This window comes from Python bivittatus, unplaced genomic scaffold, assembly GCF_059951505.1.
Source record: "Python bivittatus isolate LINGU-HERP-01145 unplaced genomic scaffold, Pbiv_v1 ctg000700_np1212, whole genome shotgun sequence".
In the NCBI taxonomy this organism is placed as follows: Eukaryota; Metazoa; Chordata; class Lepidosauria; order Squamata; family Pythonidae; genus Python; species Python bivittatus.
In genome coordinates, this window is record NW_028277098.1 from 76,727,747 (window position 1) to 76,748,489 (window position 20,743).

At 38.0% G+C, this 20,743-nt stretch overlaps 1 protein-coding gene across 3 annotated transcripts in view; it reads right to left on the reverse strand.

The window, feature by feature from the left end:
• The window catches only part of NCOA6 (nuclear receptor coactivator 6), a 68,689-nt gene that overhangs the window by 35,035 nt on the left and 12,911 nt on the right, over positions 1 to 20,743 (reverse strand). For 2 of the 3 annotated variants that reach the window (XM_088154231.1, XM_088154232.1), the window contains exons 2-8: positions 16,742 to 16,872; positions 13,166 to 13,302; positions 7,982 to 8,264; positions 5,503 to 5,658; positions 4,486 to 4,608; positions 3,014 to 3,142; positions 988 to 1,821 (exon numbers count right to left, since the gene is read on the reverse strand). In XM_088154231.1, the coding sequence (XP_088010357.1) occupies positions 988 to 1,821; positions 3,014 to 3,142; positions 4,486 to 4,608; positions 5,503 to 5,658; positions 7,982 to 8,216 (1,477 nt within the window). In that variant the 5' untranslated portion in view covers positions 8,217 to 8,264; positions 13,166 to 13,302; positions 16,742 to 16,872. The remainder of the gene's footprint in view (positions 1 to 987; positions 1,822 to 3,013; positions 3,143 to 4,485; positions 4,609 to 5,502; positions 5,659 to 7,981; positions 8,265 to 13,165; positions 13,303 to 16,741; positions 16,873 to 20,743) is intronic. The other variant, XM_088154233.1, reaches the window with a different exon arrangement.

Below are 20,743 nucleotides of genomic sequence, written 5' to 3' on the forward strand. Positions count from 1 at the left end.
GGATAACCAGCAGCAAGGTGGATGGACTCAGTTACAGTGACGATGGGCGCATCATTGGAAGACCCGCAGAACCAAGTTAGGGACAGATGGTTATGGAGAAAATCTATGTGACCAGTTAGAGTTGACGTAACTTGATGGCACATAATCAATCAAGAAGTAGTTAAGGAAGACTAGTTTTTTCTCAAAATAATTGCCTTTACAGTAATAAGAACCTACATTCACCAAACAGATGCTCTTTTCTCTTCAAGAATAAAGGACTCCAGAAAAATGCATATAAAGTCCATGGTGAAATGTAAATGAGAGACAAATTGGGTGCATATATGTAGATGGGAAATTCATTAATTACACAACAGGGTGGTTATTTTACAGGAAATTAATTCTAATAAGTACTTATTAATTCAATTAATATTAATTTATTGTTTTTGTCCTGGTCCTTTTTTTTTTGGCATGTCTTCTGGCTAGTATGTATACAGTGTGATATATGTCTTATCTTTTTTATCTCTTTTTCCTCTAACACATATGCACATTTGTTGAGAAAAAAAAATGTCCAGAACTGCTTTCAGCTGGCGATGGCAACTCTTAAGTTGCTAAGGCATGGAAATTGGGCATTGCACAGGATTTGGGGGTTTGTTTATTTATTTACAAGACTTATATGGCCACCTACCTCATATAATGACTCTAGGCGGCTCACAATCATCCAGAAAACCATGGTTAAAAACAAAAGTACCCTTCCCCCTAGGCGCCAGATCAAAATCCTCACAGCTCAATCCCCATTTATGTAATCTCCCTTTGGGGAGAAGATCATTTTAAATTCACTTATCATCTACCTGCTGTGCAGATACAATACAACTTGCACAGGTAAATTCCTGGCATTTATTATCCTACAATGTAATGCTTTATGAGAAAAGTAAATTCACATGAAGTTACAACGTATCAATTTACTATGAAAATATACATAAACATTTTTCCATAAACAGGATAACTTACCTCCAAGCCCAGGATGCAAACCCTGTGGACCCTGGTTTTGCTGCTGCATCACCATGAAATTAGAAGGTACATTTCCCTGCTGTACCATAGGGTTACGACCAGGAGAATTTACAGACTGTTGAAATCCCTGGGGGAGGGTATTAGTTTGGGGGGGCCTTGGTCCCATCTGCTGCTGTGCTTGATTAACTGTTGGGGAAGATGCAGGAGAACCCTGCTGAAAAGATGAAGGAGAGGAGGCAGGAGACTTGCTGGATAGGTGGGATTGTTGTAGTGGAGTAGGAACCCGTGAGGGTCCTCCCTGAAGATTCTTCATTTGAGGAGCAGTAAATTGGCCAGAGTTACTCATCTGAGAAAAGTTTGTATGTGCTTGAGAAGCTTGTTGGCTTCCAAAGGGATATGGGGGTGGAGGGTGAGAGGGTGTTTGAACTGTTGCTAATGAGGGTCTTGTTTGGATTTGCTGCTGCATTTGTCCAGGCAAAGGGGTCTTTTTCCAACCCTGGTTAACTGTCAATGTACCCATTGTTCCTTGGGATGGAGGAAGTTGAGCTGTTCCAGAAGGTACCTGGTTCCAACCAGGAGGAACTGGAACTTGAGCTGGGGTTGTAAATGAAGGTCGAATGCCCTGTTGCTGCTGTTGGTGCTGTTGAGGAGGGCGTGGATGCAGTTGTTGCTGTGGCTGAATCTGCTGCTGAGGTTGCATCTGCTGAAAGTTGCCTGGATTTATTTGCCTATTAAGAGGAATTGATTGCACTGAATGGAGCTGAGGCACCACAGATCCAGATGGATGATTCTGCTGCTGGATAGTGAGGCTTGACAAAAGTGGATCCACTGTATCTATGAAAAAAGTGAAAACGAAAAGTCATTAGTAACTAGTTCCACAGATGTAGCAATAGAACAAATGTATATCCCTATGATTATTTAGAGGAACAAGCATATTCCATCTTCTTTTATATATATTACCCTCACAGAAACTTTCTTCAATAATTTTTATGAGGTCACAGGTTAGCAACGATATAAAATCTGTACAAATATTTGAAAATTCAAAAGCAAATGCTCACTCCATTCATAAAAGTGGACAGTAGCTTTGGTAAATACCTTCCTCAATCTGGTGTCTTCCAAACAGTTGGACTCATAATTTTTAGCAATGTTACCTAGGGATGACAGCAGATGTACAACACTGCATTTGGGAAGAACATAAGAAAAGCCCTGCTCAATTAGACCAAGACCAATTTTAGTCCAAATTTTGTTTCTTGCAGTGGCCAAACTGATCACTCTGCGGTGCTCACAATCAGCAGGTTGAAACATATTCCTCTCTTTCTGTTACTCCATTGCAACTAATAGTTGAAGGCATGCTACCCCCAACCCAGAAGTAACACTGAGTGTAAAGACTAACAGTCTTCATAGACTTACCTTCTATTAATCTATCCTAATAGGGCACCGTGTGTGGAAATCTTCTTTCTTTTGTCTATTCCAATCAATTCATTCTATAACCTCTGATCAATATTTTGACATGGGCTGAAAAGTCTCTGCCTGTTTCTTTTCTCCATGCATACATGTTTTTACACCTTGATCATATCCCTCCTCAGTCACTCTTTTCCAAGATAAAGAATCTCAGATGTTCTACCCTTTTCTTGCAGGGAATGTGTTTGAGCCTCCTGATCACTGAGTTTGCCACTTCTGTTCTTTTTCTAGCTCAGTGGAAGGTTGCTTTAGACTGCAACTTGGTTCCAGAATGGAATTCTGCTCATGAAATGGGGCTTTTCTTCTGTCCATCCTACTAAATCATCTACTATAGCATTTCTGAGTATTAAATAGTCCTCTGAATAGTATGGAGTTGTACTGGGATAGCACAATTGGAAAAATTCATTGAGGCTGTATTGCTCAAGCAGAAATGCTTCTCTGTACATGCAAAATATTTCTAAATCAGTAAGATCAGGAGAAAGAGTACGCGTGCATTTTTCTATGGAGATATTTACCAACAAGGAAAATAGTGGCATTTAAAATTCGCAGGGTCTAAATTAACTACCTGGCTGAGATCCTGGATGAGGTGTTCTGGGTTGCAGTTCTGTGTTAGCTGTATTTGTCATCACAGAGGATGATACACTCCCGCTCTGTTGCATCATCACAGATGCAGGATTATTTATTCGAATTAAACCTAGAAATGTGGACACATTTTTATTGTGTAAAGTTGCAGATATTACATTACTGTAATATTACTATTGTAATATAGCAGTGTTGTCCAAACTTGGCCACTTTAAGATGAGTGGACTTCAACTCCCAGAATTCCCCAGCCAGCCATGCTGGCTGGGGAATTCTGGGAGTTGAAGTCCACTCATCTTAAAGTGGCCAAGTTTGGACAACATTGTAATATAGTAACATGAAATGATAACATCTTAAAACTCAGCACTGAAATATTTAGTTACTGAAATATAGTTTGGACTCATTAAGCCATGGCAAAACATTTCCTACTGGATCTAAGTAAACAAAAAAAGAAAAAGAAAACCCAAGCTGTTCCACAACCATATGTATATGTTAGACCACACACAGGGAAATACCTCACAAGCATAAATACCATACTCTACCATTAATGTATGATTTTCCTGTTTTCTAGTCCAAAAGTATATTTCAACTTAGTTGATGAAGGCCAACAAAGGACAAAACCGTATCTTCCTTGTTCATAATGTAATAAGTGGATTTTCACAAGTAACACTGCATACATTTTCACCCATATAGTGATCTCTGAATACTCTTCATTTACTACAAACAGCATTACCAAATACTTGCATTATCAACAACCTATGCGCTTCTGTTCCTAAAAACTACTACTGATCCATATGCTTCCTAATGTAATTTAAGACCTATACAATTGATCTCAAACTTTTTGATCTTTTTATACAGTTTGACTTTTTACCTAATTAATGTGGATATTTATATTTTTAACTGTTTTCGGGTTTTACTTTAATTGTGAGCTGCCCAGAGTCACCTTCTGGGGGAGATGGGCGGCATATAAATTTAATAAATAAATAAATAAAATATACAACTGAAACTTTTCAAAAAACATTTCTCTCTCTCTCTCTGAGGTGTCAACAAATTTTTTATGAAGAGATCCTTTCCTGTATTTCTTTTATAGAACCTAAAATCCAGATTTTTACCTCTTCCTTATTTTCTATCTCTTCTTGTAATCGAGCTATGCTTTATTTTTACTCCATCAATCAGCTGTTTATTTATATCAAATGTTTACTTCAGAGTTGACATCCACATCTGAATTAGCCAAGTCCATTTGGTTGTGTTTCCAATCTACCCAGTATCAGTATCCCATTACATTATATTACATTTCTTCACTCTCCTTCCTCATTGTTTATTCAGCTTAACAGCTAGCTCATCTCCAAAAAGAAATATGTCAAAGGAAGTATCAAGCAGAAAGTCTGGAGTTGTAAAATAAGCTATTTGCAAATTGCATGAAATATTATCTGTCTAAATTTTAAAAACTGAACTTGCCTTGACTTCCTGGCATAGGAAATCCTGTCTCCATTCGTACTGAGTTGCCTTGTCCAACAGGCCCATTAATCCTTAAATCTTGACCCCTGTTTTGAGCTAATGATAAATTGATAGCACCTTCACCTGAAAGCAATAATTAGAGAATACAAATGTGGCTTTCATGTGGGAGGAAGTTAAAAAGCAGCTTTTTTAAAAGTTCAAATGTCTTATATCAGATGTAGGTTAAAAGAGTATGCATTTGAAACAACTAGCTTGGAGAGGATAGGGCTTCTGCAACTCCGCTTCCTCTCCCCCCAAAAAACCCACTGGAGAACTTCACAATTGTTACGTGTGCAGATGTTCTGCTGCATATGCAAAACTTACTATAAATGCTTCTCCATTCAACTGATTGAAGGGAAAACACAACTGGGTCAGCCCAATAATTCATGTATCACTCAAGCAGAGTAACTGTCTTTCAAATACAATTTCATCCCATTAACGATGGCATTGTGCAAAAAGCTATATATAAGATCTATGTATCATTGGACCTATAAGCACTGATACACTTGTCACTTGTAAAAACAATTGCTAATTGTATTGGTAGCCCATGTTTCTTCCCAGAGCTATTCAAATGATGTTTGAGATGAGAAAGGATATGTAGAAAAAGGAGACAGCTGTCACAGAAAGCATGATTACTACAGCATTACTATTACATTTCCTATCCCTATTCTCAGGACTATAATTAAATGGCATGGATCATGTCAATTTTACCTATCAGATGATTTCTCCCACTTATCCAATAATCACAAACAACATGGAGCTGCAGCAGGTCCTGTTTCATAGTTAGTATTCACATTAATGACATTAACAATACAGGTGTGGGAAAGGAAATGAACTCTGAGAGTATAGCTCATCCCAAAAGATTATCTGGCCTATTTTAATCAAATTATTAAGAAGCTAACAAAAACACATAAAAAAATAAAATTAGCTGCATTACTTTATATGGTTCAGCCACAACCACAAAGTAGTTTCAATTACCTTCGATTTGGACAGACAGAATTCCCAAGTCACGAAGTTGTTGGTTGTTGTTCTGAGCTAGCATTCGTAGCCTCTCAGCTGCTTCACGGGGAATATTGAAAGTAACACGTACACTGTTCCAGGGTTCCACTTTCTTCAATTTTAACTTGTTAGATTCTTGTTACAGAATAAAAAAAAAAAAACTAGAAGATTCATAACCCAACATATATGAAATTAGGAGTTATATGAAACATATATGAAAGCTTCATTCACTTTTATTAATTGCTTCTTACCAAGACAGGTATTTTTCTTTAAAAACAATTATTAACAGACTGAGAAAATATCTCAGTGACTCTAGGCTAGTTTATAAAAAAGACCATTCAACTTAACATAAAATTACTACAGTTAACTCTCAAACTAAGGCTAGCTGCTATCTTCATAAGAATCTACCTATATGCATGAGAAAAAAAAACTTTTGTAGATCCAGTCTCAATAACTTGTACTATTTGAATCAACATTAAAAAGTGAACATTGGGAAGTTTGGCTCCACGAGCAGCTAGATTTAATTGGCAGAAGATATCTATACCTGTATTTTCTCTTACATTTAATGGATCTTATTAGATTGTGTGAACTTGCATATAATGTGTATTACATAAATTTATGGCATCAGATTTGTAAAAGGAAGTCTTGGTATCAGCATAATATTTAGTTTATTTCAATAGGTGGCCTTGGTTGCAGATTACTGAAAATCTATTTTTGCACAGATATGTTGAATGAAAACATGCCTGTTCAATTAAAAGCTTATATTCTCTGTAAATTTTTATCCAAAAGTCCTCTAGTCATGATTTTTTAAAAATTTTCAGCTGGTGGCACACCTTCCAATTATTTGGGAAACACATGTTTCAAACAACAACATGTAATAAACCTTTCCCTAGAGAATCACAAGCCATGGTAATCAATAACAGAACCTTACTGATGGAAAGACTGCCCAGAAAAAACATCAAGATGGGCACTGATGAATTGAAGAAAATAGGCAAGCTATAAGCACAGATTTGTCCCAATTTACTCAAACTCCTAGACACCTCGAGAAGAAGGTGCTGGGAACCAGGAAGGCTAGGAAGTAGAATATAAACCAGTCTAGAGATATATTTATCCAAAAAGAAAATTAGTATTTTTACCCAAATGGCTTGCCTTCAATTAGAGGATCATCTTAAATTCAATGAAAATATGGAAATGGAGGTGGATAAGATAGTTCTCTGTATATATTGCAGGGCCTGGGGAAAGACTGGATAATGAGCTTTGTTTTGGGTATGCAGGGTATAGATTCTTGGCAGTTGAAGATGGGCTGCTGCTACAATCAGTCATTTCATGAAGCCTTTCAGAACTGTTAAGTATAGTGTCGAACACTGAATCATAGGAGTTCAAAGTCACAAGAACTTATTACAGCAACTTGACTGGTAAAGCCCTGGTAACATGCAGATAAATCAACAAGGTGGCATTCCCCAAGTATTTGTCCATGGAGGTAATCTGCTTCTTCAATTGGCACATTTATAAAGGAAGGTTCAGATAATAGGCTCAAAATACAAGCAGGATACCCACAACATCCAAATTCTCCTGCGTTTTGTTTTTTGTTTTAACAAATAAAGGAGAAAAGAAATGGACAGAATCAAGTAAATTCAGCTTTGAAGAATGGAGAGAAGTCTTCCTTTAATGCTATTGCCTTCATCAAGGTAAACTGTAGGGAAACTTTTGAACATTTCAGAAATTGACAACAAATGGTTAAGGATTTGCACTGGAAAGGAATACTTTATTATGCATACGTAAAGTTTTCTTTTCTTTACAAAATATGTCCTTATTTTTCTAACTTAGGACAGCTAAACCTAGGAAAGATATATGATTGGTAATTTCATTTCCTCAAAAAGTTTTTTGAATGTGCCACACAAAGCCTTTTCTCCAAGACATTAATGGCTTGAGTTTCCTTAATGAAATGTATCTATTTGGGGTAGAAATACTGATTGCTTAAAATGTTTGTTAATCTTAAGATCCTACATGTGGATGGGTTTTATGTATGAATGTTTCAAATGTCATATGCATTGTTTGTTTCAAATAAAAAAGCAATTAAAAATGGGGCAGCTGGAAGAACATTTCATCTAACAGAGGATGACAAAAGAGAAATCAGTTAATGAAGTATTATTTGCTTTCAGATCTACTGTAAAAAAGAGAAAACCTTAAAAATAATTGATGCCTCTCTTAGCAAGTAAAATGCATAGCTGCTCTTCACAGCAGTCCATACAGGCTAGTAAACAAACAGTATATGCTAAAAAAAAAATGGAGGATGGTAGCAATATTATTGACCTTCCCAACATTTACAGTATTGTTTTACGAAAAATAATCCAATACAGTCTAATTCTCTAGAACAACTTAAACTCTAAATATGCATATTATATTTTTACATATATAAAGCCAATATAAAAATTCAAATGATCAGAAAGTGAAGTACCCATGTGTAGAAGTCCAGGAACATTGTCCAGAATGACTCCCAATTTCTGCTTGAAGTCATCGTCATCTATATTTCCCTTAAAAGCTACGAAGATTGTAGAATCATCAGAAGGGCTGTTATGTTTTATACCATCTTCTTTCTGTTCAGAATCAAGATCCACTTTCAGTTCCTCCATGACTGAGGAGCACAATAAACTGTAATTATCCTTTAAATTGGGTATGTCACCCCAAACCATGGTAATATAATTTCCTGCACTGGAACTTAATCAGGTACTAAGGAGAATCTATGAAAGAAAAAAAAATGAAATATATTTGTTTAACATATATGGAAGTGATATGTTATTTTGGTTAGTATTTAGTTTTTAACATGTCTAAATGTAAGGAATTATTTTATTCATAAATTTCAATATTTTCAGTCCTAATTTACAGATAAATATCTATAAATTAGGACTGAAATTAAACAGTTCCCCAAATTAGGTATTCATTTGCTGGTGCTGAATTTGCAAAAGTAATTTTATCCAGTAAAGCATTGAATATGCACAAAAAGGATCTGCAAAATGTTTTGAATTTCAGTGCAAAACAGCTGTTTTGATATTTTGGGAAGTGTTTTGAGTTTGAAGCAATGTTTGCACTTTGAAACAGAGCTGTTTCAAGCTCAAAACACACATAAAATGTTCAAAACAATCCAACTCATGCTTGTAACCACTGTTTTACACCAGAGATTTGTATTTGAGATTGTTTGAATTCAAAATGTTTTGCGCCCTCCTAATTTATACATATATATATATATATACACTCATGCCCCTATGTACACACATGCATACATACACATTCACATTTCCTAAATTATATATTTACCATATTAAACTGATATGGAATGGAGCTCTTTCCTGTATGGCATGCAGTTTACAGCTTTAAACCCACCCTCTGAATGATTCTAGAATAATCCAGCATTATTTTGAAATGTTTCTGTGAGAAAACTTGGTGATTATCAAGTACTCTTGAAGTAGTAACACATATTTATGGATGTATTCTACAATTTGCTATAAGAATAAATGAATTTGAGGGGAAGAAAGAACTAGAGTTCTACCCTGAAGTCCTTGGAGGAAAGGATTTATTAATAATGTAATGGTCTCCATACACCACCTCCATCCCCCAAACATCTGAGGAACATTCCAACAGAAAAAATGGTGGCTGGTGACAGCAAAATGTAGAAAAGTGACACTTTGCCACTATTTATAATTACGGCAAATTCCTTGTTTCCACAACACCTATTGATTTCACCACTTTTCTCCCAATTATAGCTGCTTAAAAGAAGTTCCTGGAAAAGATCTGAACCAAGTAAAAAAGACCAAACATTTGGTCAGTGTTCTAGTACAAGCCTGCTTCACTGGTCTGTTTCAATGCACTGATTAAAGGCAAGGATCTGAATTATGGGATGTAAGAAAGAAGTTATTTAAAGAATTCAGATTATGATTTCAGCCCAATACTATGATTTCTAATGTACTAACAAAATATCACAGAATTGAACTCCTGGAACTGGAACCAAAATTAGATTTAGTATATGGAATGGATTTTAACAACAATAAATGATGAAACACTAATACCTAAAAAAAACCCCACTCTTTCATAATGCAAAAACTCCAAACAAATGGCTTTAGGAAGGCCTAAAGAGAGAAGCATGCTAGTTGCCTTTGGTATCAGAGGCTTTCTACATTTCTAATTTCAGTGCAGAATGTACCTACAAGTGATTAAAATATTTAAAAGCAGCGTGAGGCAGGGATAAAAACACATGCATGAAACAGGTTACCTCTTCGGCTATTTACTACTGTCCATATCCCTGTTAGTGCTGCAGGCTAGTAAGGAAGTCAAGTTATTAATCATTTTATATCATGAGCAATTTAGTTAATAGATGTACTTATTCATAAGGAAGCAGATGATGTAGAAAGAAATCTGCAAACACTTTGAAAACCCCAACAGAATATAACATAGGCTTAGTGGAACTTAAGCATCTTAAATATGTAGATTTCAATCTATTTATTTAACTATGTTTTGAGAATTTTAAGATTTCTCATTTTTCTTGTTCTTCATGTAACAGATAATAAGAACAGATTGTCATTAACTATATAAAATTGTTTTTTTCCACACTGCATATACAGTCAGGTCCAGAAATATTGGGACATCGACACAATTCTAACATCTTTGGCTCTATACACCATCACAATGGATTTGGAATGAAACAAACACAATGTGCCTTAACTGCAGACTGTCAGCTTTAATTTGAGGGTATGTACATCCAACTCAGGTGAATGGTGTAGGAATTACAACAGTTTGCATATGTGCCTCCCACTTGTTAAGGGATCAAAAGTAATGGGACAGAATAATAATCATAAATCAAACTTTCCCTTTTTAATACTTGGTTGCAAATCCATTGCAGTCAATCACAGCCTGAAGCCTGGAACGCATAGACATCACCAGACGCTGGGTTCCATCCCTGGTGATGCTCTGCCAGGCCTCTACTGCAACTGTCTTCAGTTCCTGCTTGTTCTTGGGGCATTTTCCCTTCAGTTTTGTCTTCAGCAAGTGAAATGCATGCTCAATGGGATTCAGGTCAGGTGACTGACTTGGCCATTGCATAACATTCCACTTCTGTCCCTTCAAAAACTCTTTGGTTGCTTTTGCAGTATGCTTTGGGTCATTGTCCATCTGTACTGTGAAGCGCCGTCCAATGAGTTCTGCAGCATTTGGCTGAATGTGAGCAGATAATATTGCCCGAAACACTGCAGAATTCATCCTGCTGCTTTTGTCAGCAGTCACATCATCAATAAATACAAGAGAACCAGTTCCATTGGCAGCCATACATGCCCACGCCATTACACTACCACCACCATGCTTCACTGATGAGATGGTATGCTTAGGATCATAAGCAGTTCCTTTCCTTCTCCATACTCTTCTCTTCCCATCACTCTGGTACAAGTTGATCTTGGTCTCATCTGTCCATAGGATGTTGTTCCAGAACTGTGAAGGCTTTTTTAGATGTCGTTTGGCAAACTCTAATCTGGCCTTCCTGTTTTTGAGGCTCACCAATGGTTTACATCTTGTGGTGAACCCTCTGTATTCACTCTGCTGAAGTCTTCTTTTGATTGTTGACTTTGACACACATACACCTACCTCCTGGAAAGTGTTCTTGATCTGGCCAACTGCTGTGAAGGGTGTTTTCTTCACCAGGGAAAGGATTCTTCGGTCATCCGCCACAGTTGTTTTCCGTTGTCTCCCGGGTCTTTTGGTGTTGCTGAGGTCACCGGTCCGTTCCTTCTTTTTGAGAATGTTCCAAACAGTTGTTTTGGCCACGCCTAATGTTCTTGCTATCTCTCTGATGGGTTTGTTTTGTTTCTTCAGCCTAATGATGGCTTGCTTCACTGATAGTGACAGCTCTTTGGATTTCATCTTGAGAGTTGACAGCAACAGATTCCAAATGCAAAGAGAACACTTGAAATGAACTCTGGGCCTTTTATCTGCACATTGTAATTGGGGTACTGAGGGAATATCACACACCTGGCCATGGAACATCTGAGAAGCCAATTGTCCCATTACTTTTGGTCCCTTAACAAGTGGGAGGCACATAGGCAAACTGTTGTAATTCCTACACCGTTCACCTGAGTTGGATGTAAATACCCTCAAATTAAAGGTGACAGTCTGCAGTTAAGGCACATTGTGTTTGTTTCATTCCAAATCCATTGTGGTGGTGTATAGAGCCAAAGATGTTAGAATTGTGTCGATGTCCCAATATTTCTGGACCTGACTGTATAACTCAATAATATTGAGCCTATAGTCCTTGAGTTAAGACAGCAATGGAGGCCAGAATTGCTGTTGCTAAACAAAGTGGTTGTAAAGCACAATGTCATGTGACTGTGTTGTTTAGTGATAGCAATTCCAGCAGTCCGAGATGTGTTGTTAAATGAGGACCACATGGGTCGTTAAACAAGGACCTCACATGACCATGACTTCCAACTTCCTGCCAGCTTTCCCATTGGCTTTGCTTGTGGGAAACCGGCAGGGAACGTCAGAAATCACGATCATGTGACTATGGCTTGCTGCAACATTGTAACTGTGAGCTGGGCACTGAGAGCCCAGATTACAATCACATGACCTCGGAGACACTGCTACAGCTGGAACTCCGAGGACCAGTTGTAAGTACCATTCATTCAGTGCCATAACTTTGAATGGTCACTTGAACGAACGGTCGTAACCCAAGGACTACCTGTACTTTCCTTGTTTAAGAAGCTTAAGAATTATGAAAGCTTCTTAAAATGCTACCATTGCCACTTACTAATGTTCTGTTACTAGCATCACTTCCATTTTATGTTTTCAGAATATACTGTTTACTAAACATTATTCAAAATAAATGTCTCTTTTCTGAAGAAAAATACAGATAACTACCTTAGAATAATTATGAAAAATTAAATAAAGTGATAACGAACTGAACAATTAGAGAATTTGTGATATGCTACTAATGTAATAAACCTTTATCCAAGGTGGAAGAAACAGATATCTATCCAAAACGTGTTCCTATACTGATGTAACAGATTTCTCAAAATCTGGGGAAAGAGGATAGCAATCTGCAAAATATTACAAGTACGTTATTTCTGAACATTATTTCTTTATTAGGAGAATGGTAGGTATCTGCCTAGTGAATCAACTGGTTACTATGAAAAGAATTTAAAAAAAGCACTGCTTTAATTAACATTGAGATAAATTGAGTGTTTATGTAAACACATCCAGTTGCCAAGATTTCTATAATTTAATTTCCATTTCCCTTTCAATAAACCTGACTAAAGAAGACTGAGAATCTTATTTTAAGTGGCTACAAAGAACTAACATATCATTGCTTCCCAACTGTGGGCTGCCATCTGCAATTGCTAAGAAGCTACTAGAATTGCCACCACTGTCTCTATAATATTGTACCTTGTCCACCAATATCCCTATAGGAAATGCAAAAACACATACTGAACATAACTGTCAAGCACAGCCATTAATAAAGGAGTGAATGGAGATACATTGTCATTTCTGGAGAACATATGTTTCAAGAAAGATCTTAGCAAATAATATCAAGTAATATAAAAGGCAAGTATTTTAATTAATCACAGAGAATGAATGATGTGGTTAATAAGAAAAAACAGCCTACCAGGAGATCTTGCATCAGAAGCTTGATGAGAACTTAAACAGTTCCGTAACATTTGAGCCATAGCAGCATGTAGGTTGCTGATTTGCTAGAACATACTATGGGAATCCAATCTTCTTTGTTCTTCACCTGTGACAAACCTATAAATGTATCCCATTAAAATTACCTTGTCAGTTCTGTGTCAATGTAATACCCAGTAAAACACATGCATAATTTTTCTAAAGACGCTACTGTTAAATGAAAATGGAAAATTAAAGATGTGTTTTTAAAAAGAACATATATGTCAGCTCCAAAATTATATCTGAATTTCAAAAATTCAATTGATATCCTTTATCTAGCTAATTCCTAGAATCTCCAAATGCAGAGAAGACTCTTGCTAGGGGATGATACTTCACAAGGCAAAAGTTGTTAAACTAGCAAAGATTTCCTGATCTAGAAGTTAAGAACTGAGAGATGCTGAATGCCAAAGAGAGAATATATATAGCTCAGGGCTGAACTGTGGAGTCCTAGGTGCTCTCTGAGCTTGGTTGTTTGCTTGCAGACATTTCATTACCCAACTAGGTAACATCATCAGTTCAATGCTGAATGTTGAATGGCCTCAGGCAGAATTGGATTTAATGAAGTTGACAATATCAGCACCCACTATTTATTCCAGTAATTCAGAATAGGATTAAGTAAACTGTGACTCTTTAGATACTGGCTCAGATATTGTTTCCAGCATCCATCCCTGCTTGTTATAATACTGAAGGGGAATGGATTGTAATTTAGTAATATCAGGAAGATACAGGTTCCCTACTTCCAATTTAGACGAATAAAGCAACAGTTATTCCTGCGCTTTGTCTGAATGATTTGTAAAAATAGTTTTCAAATAATGCTGGTCCATGCTTTTAGGAAATAGTCAAAATATCTGGCTATATATCCTGCTTCCATTTTCATTAAAGAAAGATTTGATAGAAACAAGAGTGTTAAAAAACAAAAAACTAACCGTAATTATTTTCTGAAGATAAAAGTAATATTTCCCAATTCCCGCTCAAAGAAGATTCCCTATACCCAATAAAGGGTTTTTATAAATAGATTACACATTATAACCTATGGATTGGCAGAATATAGTTCTAGACCTATTGGTATATTTCAGGATGATTTATAGTTTGATAAGGATTTCTGACTTTAAATTGTTTAATAATAGTAATAAAATACACATCTCTTCCCAAAACATACAAGAGACTTGTGTGCATGTTATATAAAAAAAATTGTTTTTTTTTTTAATGCTGGTAGGATGGTGAGATCTACAGTGGGGCAAAAAAGTATTTAGTCACCCACCAATTGTGCAAGTTCTCCCACTTAAAAAGGTGAGAGAGGCCTGTAATTTTCATCATAGGTATACCTCTACTATGAGAGACAAAATGGGAAAAAAAATCCAGAAAATCACATTGTCTGATTCTTAAAGAATTTATTTGGAAATCATGGTGGAAAATAAGTATTTGGTCAATATCAAAAGTTCATCTCAATACTTTGTTATATATCCTTTGTTGGCAATGACAGAGGTCAAACGTTTTCTGTAACTCTTCACAAGGTTTTCACACACTGTTGCTGGTATTTTGGCCCATTCCTCCATGCAGATCTCCTCTAGAGCAGTGATGTTTTGGGGCTGTCGCTGGGCAACACGGACTTTCAACTCCCTCCAAAGGTTTTCCATGGGGTTGAGATCTGGAGACTGGCTAGGCCACTCCAGGACCTTGAAATGCTTCTTACAAAGCCACTCCTTCGTTGCCCGGGCGGTGTGTTTGGGATCATTGTCATGCTGAAAGACCCAGCCACGTTTCATCTTCAATGCCCTTGCTGATGGAAGGAGGTGTTCACTCAAAATCTCACGATACATGGCCCCATTCATTCTTTCCTTTACACGGATCAGTCGTCCTGGTCCCTTTGCAGAAAAACAGCCCCAAAGCATGATGTTTCCACCCCCATGCTTCACAGTAGGTATGGTGTTCTTTGGATGCAACTCAGCATTCTCTCTCCTCCAAACACAACGAGTTGAGTTTAGACCAAAACGTTCTACTTTGGTTTCATCTGACCATATGACATTCTCCCAATCCTCTTCTGAATCATCCAAATGCTCTCTAGCAAACTTCAGACGGGCCCAGACATGTACTGGCTTAAGCAGGGGGACACATCTGGCACTGCAGGATTTGAGTCCCTGGCAGCGTAGTGTGTTACTGATGGTAGCCTTTGTTACTTTGGTCCCAGCTCTCTGCAGGTCATTCACTACATCCCCCGTGTGGTTCTGGGATTTTTGCTCACCATTCTTGTGATCAGTTTGACCCCACGGGGTGAGATCCTGCGTGGAGCCCCAGATCAAAGGAGATTATCAGTGGTCTTGTATGTCTTCCATTTTCTAATTATTGCTCCCACAGTTGATTTCTTTACACCAAGCTGCTTGCCTATTGCAGATTCAGTCTTCCCAGCCTGGTGCAGGTCTACAGTTTTGTTTCTGGTGTCCTTCAACAGCTCTTTGGTCTTGGCCATAGTGGAGTTTGGAGTGTGACTGTTTGAGGTTGTGGACAGGTGTCTTTTATACTGATAACAAGGTCAAACAGGTGCCATTACTACAGGTAACGAGTGGAGGACAGAGGAGCCTCTTAAAGAAGTAGTTACAGGTCTGTGAGAGTCAGACATCTTGCTTGTTTGTAGGTGACCAAATACTTATTTTCCACCATGATTTGCAAATAAATTCTTTAAAAATCAGACAATGTGATTTTCTGGATTTTTCCCCCCATTTTGTCTCTCATAGTTGAGATATACCTATGATGAAAATTACAGGCCTCTGTCATCTTTTTAAGTGGGAGAACTTGCACAATTGGTGGCTGACTAAATACTTTTTTGCCCCACTGTATTTTGTTCTGAAAATTTAGAACTCAGCTTTGTTAATCTAAAGTGCAAGCCTTTTGCATGAAGCATTAATTGATGGATTTTAGGTTCTATAAATCCTATAAACCTAAATATATGTAGTCCTTCTTCTATTGTTTTAAAAAGTCATAATTCTCCTCATTTTTCTAGGCCAATGACAGTTCAGGTCTCCCTCCATGATGTTAATATTGACTTACTTTAAATGTAATCTTATCTCCTCAGGAGTAAATCTGACATTTATGGTACTTATTCCCAGGTGAGATAGGTGCGCATAGGTCTACACTTCTAAACTGTAATTTCAAGTACACTAAGAGGCTTAAGTCCCAGTGAGCTTAATGAATGCACTGTACAAAGTTAAGCAGTCCAAATGTTTAATAGATAACATTTTGAACATTATGCCAGCTTCCTAAATCATTACAATAATTTCATTAATAAACAATATTGGTATATAAGGCATTTATATTGTTTTTATATATAAAAAATAAAATTTCACATTGTAGATATCCATGGTTTGGTATTAGTTTAATATTTATTAAATATTAATAATTGTTAAATTGTTGCTTTTTAAAAACTCTTATACACCTCCCAGAGTCACTTTGGAAAGATAGGCAGCCATATAAATAGTTTAAATTATATAAATAATTAAATTTGCTCTTCTATGAGGTTAGATACCTGTTAGTCATAAATCCACAATCATCTTAAATTGAGTAGCCATCACATTATCCATAAAATCACTCAGCATAGTTTAAAGCTGGATTAGATTCTGGATGAGGTCCTGTTGTCCTTCTTGGATAAGAACAAACCTTTATTTTCAAGAAAAGGAAACAATTAATTTTCAACAAGCCCCTTCAAAAACAACAACAAAAAATAGTAAACCAAATTACTTCTAGATTGTTTCTTATAGGTTATCACATTACATTATATCACAGTTGCAGTAGTAAGTCAAGGACTGCCTGTAACTGGGACTGAAATTTCCATTGCTAAACGATGCGGTCGTAAAACGCGACCGCATCACTTACCGATGGCAATCCCTGCAGTCCCGGTTGCCATCGTTAACTGAATCCCATGGTCATTAGGCGAGGCAACTTCCTGCCGGCTTCCCACAACCAAACTCAGTGAGGAAGCCAGCAGGAAGTTGCAAGTCCCAGGCCCACAGGCATGTGGTTGCTGCTGGGTGGAGGAGGGAGGGGGTGCGCAAGGATGTGGGGGAGGGTCGGAGAGGATGCATGAGGGCAGGAATGGGTGTGTGAGAGGTGCAGGGAGGGTACACAAGATTGCACAAGAGGCACTGTGGGTCAGGGAGAGTGCATGAGGGTGTGGCATGGGTGGGGGAGGGTGTGCAGGGGTGCACAAGTGGCTGGCATGGCATGAGTGCAGAGTGGCTGGGGGAGGGTGCACAGGTGGGGGAGACTTACCCTAATGACTTGTGATCTTCCCTGCCGGCTTCCCCACTGACTTTCTGGGGAAGCCGGCAGGGAAGGTTGCAAATGGCGGTCACCTGATTGCGGGATGCTTGGCAACCAGTCCTAAGTGTGAACAGGTTACCAAGCACCCAGAACGTGATCATGTGAGTGTGGGGTTGCTGGGGTGGCCAGAACTCTGAGGACCATTTGTTCAGCGCTGTCATAACTTGGAACGGTCACTGACCGAATGGTCATAGGTTGAGGACTACCTGTATTGTTGAATAAATAAGGAATTGTAGAAAACTTGTGAAACACAAATTCATGTTCCAGGCTAATTGTCATCTGTTACTGCTGACAAATAATGCTAACAAATAATGCCTAAAGCTTTTTTAAAGAAAGCAGAACCTAACTAAAGTAGTAAAACAAAAGAAAAGGGAGAAGTACTTAAATCTTTCTCTACTCAAAATTCCCTTCCTCTCTCATAAGGTTTCAAACCATTGTCCAGACATAATATAAACTGCCAGATATTTTAAGAAAAGGATAATCAGACAATCCCCCTTTCATGTTCAATGAATGCATGATAAGGAACCTGCAAATAACTGCTACTACTGATGCATCTACTGGCCATACCTCCTAGTGCATGCTTGGTAACAAAGCAAGAGTGATCCTATGCTATTAGCAATCCTGACTTGCTGAACATGTAATAGATTTTAATATTATTGTAACAAAGACACCCAGCTTTGATAGCTATATCAATATAATGGCTACTAAAAAAGAGAACTAAATGAAAAGATTCAGAGATACATGAAATATCTAGTGGCTCATCTACTCTTTTTTTTTTTTTTTACTTTAGATTGATTTTCAGAACTTCTTTAATATATATTGCTTAAAATAATACTTATTGATTTTGGCCTAGCAAACGTTTTAGATGATAAAGACTGCCCCTCCACATTCATATGTTTAACATATGTTTGATCTTGTGTCAATGTCAGTATCATTTTGCTTCATCCTATGACCTAGTATGATGGTGTATATTAAAATATTTAGAAGTATTTTTCTGAATGCAGCACAGGTAATCCTCACTTAATGACCATTCCTTCAGTGACCATTCAAAGTTATGACCGTGCTGAATGAATGGTATTTACAACTGGTCCTCAAAGTTATAGCAATTGCAGCATCCCCATGGCCATGTGATCAAAATTTGGGCACTTGGCAGCCCACCCACATTTATGACTGCATGGTGTACTTCAACTCCTCCCACCCACCTACCTCCCCCCATCTCTGCCCTTTTGGCTGCCCTGCATTCTGCCACTCATGCCACCCTGCCCTCTGTTCTGCACTCCCATCATCCTACACTCCACCATCCCTGCCACCCCCCACTGATCTTCATTGTCTTCTTTCTTCCGCTGCTGACAAGGTGTGCCCAGCATGGCACTTTGCGAGGCAACTGCTGGCCTTGTGCAACCTTCCCAGGGTGGCAGAGTGGAGGGCGGCAGGGGTGCAGGGCACAGTACAGGGTGGCAGGGGTGGTAGAGTGCAGGGCAGCCATCATATCTTCAAACAGTCACTGAATGAGTGGCTGGTAAGCAAGGACTAACTGTACTCTCACAAGACCAATTGGGTTTCACATACAGTTAGCTCTCGTTTAGTGACAGCCTCAGACAGCGACCTTTCAGTTATGAAAGTGATGGAAAAAGTAACTTTGCAACCAATGCCCGCATTTATGACCTTCACAGTGTCCCTGAGTCCCATTTTGCCATTACAGTCATTGTCCTGTGCCTGACCCATTTTTTTCTTCTCTTCCTCGCAGAGCAGGGAGATTGTCTTCCTGAGCTATGCTTCTCTCCGCAGCACAGCATGTCCCTAAAAAGTGCTAACCAGCGCAAAATGCAAGTTAACAAGCTCAGAACTGTGACCTTAATTAGTTGATTAGAACCCTCCCCCACCAGCAGCTGCTACCTAAAATTGACAAGATCCTAATCAGTTTCACCCTGAAAGTTTTTTTGCCTCCTAAGTGGCTCACAGCACGCTAGGCACACAGCCAGCACTAGTGCATTCCTTTCAATCTGAATTCCCCCATTGTGTGCCTGCTTACTTTCTTGTAATCCCTTCCTCTCCAATAAATGTACAGGTAGTCCCCAGTTTAAGAACAAGGTCTGTTCCCAAGGTCTGTCCTTAAGTCGAATTTGTATGTAAGCTGGAACAGTATTATTGCATAATACTGTGTAAGTAGTATTGTGTAATGAATTCAAACCATTGTGTATTTAACTCGAATCATTGTGTATTTAACTCAAATTTTGCTACAATAGACTCCATTCTTAACTATGAGTTGTCTGTAAACCAGGTGTTCTTAACTCAGGGACTATCTGTAAATACAGACATTAATTCCCTCCTTGCTAATTATCCCAGCATCAGGATGAGGATTCCAAAGGGTGGGAGAATAGGGAATAAGGGCTATAAGATTTGCCCTTTTACCCGGCTTCCTTGTAAGTCAACTTCCGGAAACCTTCCCTGACATTTGAGCTCACCTGGCTGTTAGGGGTTATATCCTTCTGATACTATAAAACAAAGGAAAGCTGAAATAAAATTCTAAGCACAGTCACGGTAATGTGATTCTTCACTTAATGACTGCTTCGCTTACTGACCAAGTTGCCAATTCCAGTTGTTAAAAAGGACTATCTGTAATATAAAGCTTTGAAGAGAAAATCATCTAGTTCAACCTCTTGTCCAATGCAAGAATCTAATACTAAAGCATCCCCCCAGATGACCATCCAACCTCCACCTAAATACTTCCAGTGAAAGAGCATCTAGTACAACCTGAGGCAGTCTGTTTCATTGTTGAACAACTCTTACAGCTAGGACATTCTTCCTGTTGTCTACCTGAAATCTGCTTCCTTGTAATTTTAAGCTTACTGTTTTTTGTTCTTTTCTTGAACAATACTGAACAAGTCTATTCTGCCTGCTAATGTCAGTCCTTTAGATACCTGAAGAAAGCTATCATGTCTCCCTGCAATTTCTCTTCTCCAGGCTAAAAATACCTTTTCTTCCAGGAGCCTTATCATCTTGCTTGCTTTCCTCTAGACACACTCCAGTTTGTCCTTCCTAAAATGCAGTGTCCAGAACTGGAAACAATATTCTAGGTATCATATGACTATCTAGAACAGCAAGGAAATATGACTTATTTTGATCTTGACAGTGTACTTCTGTTGGTACAGATTAGAATTGCTTTTGCCTTTTATTTTATTATTTTGCTGCATCACACTGTTGGCTC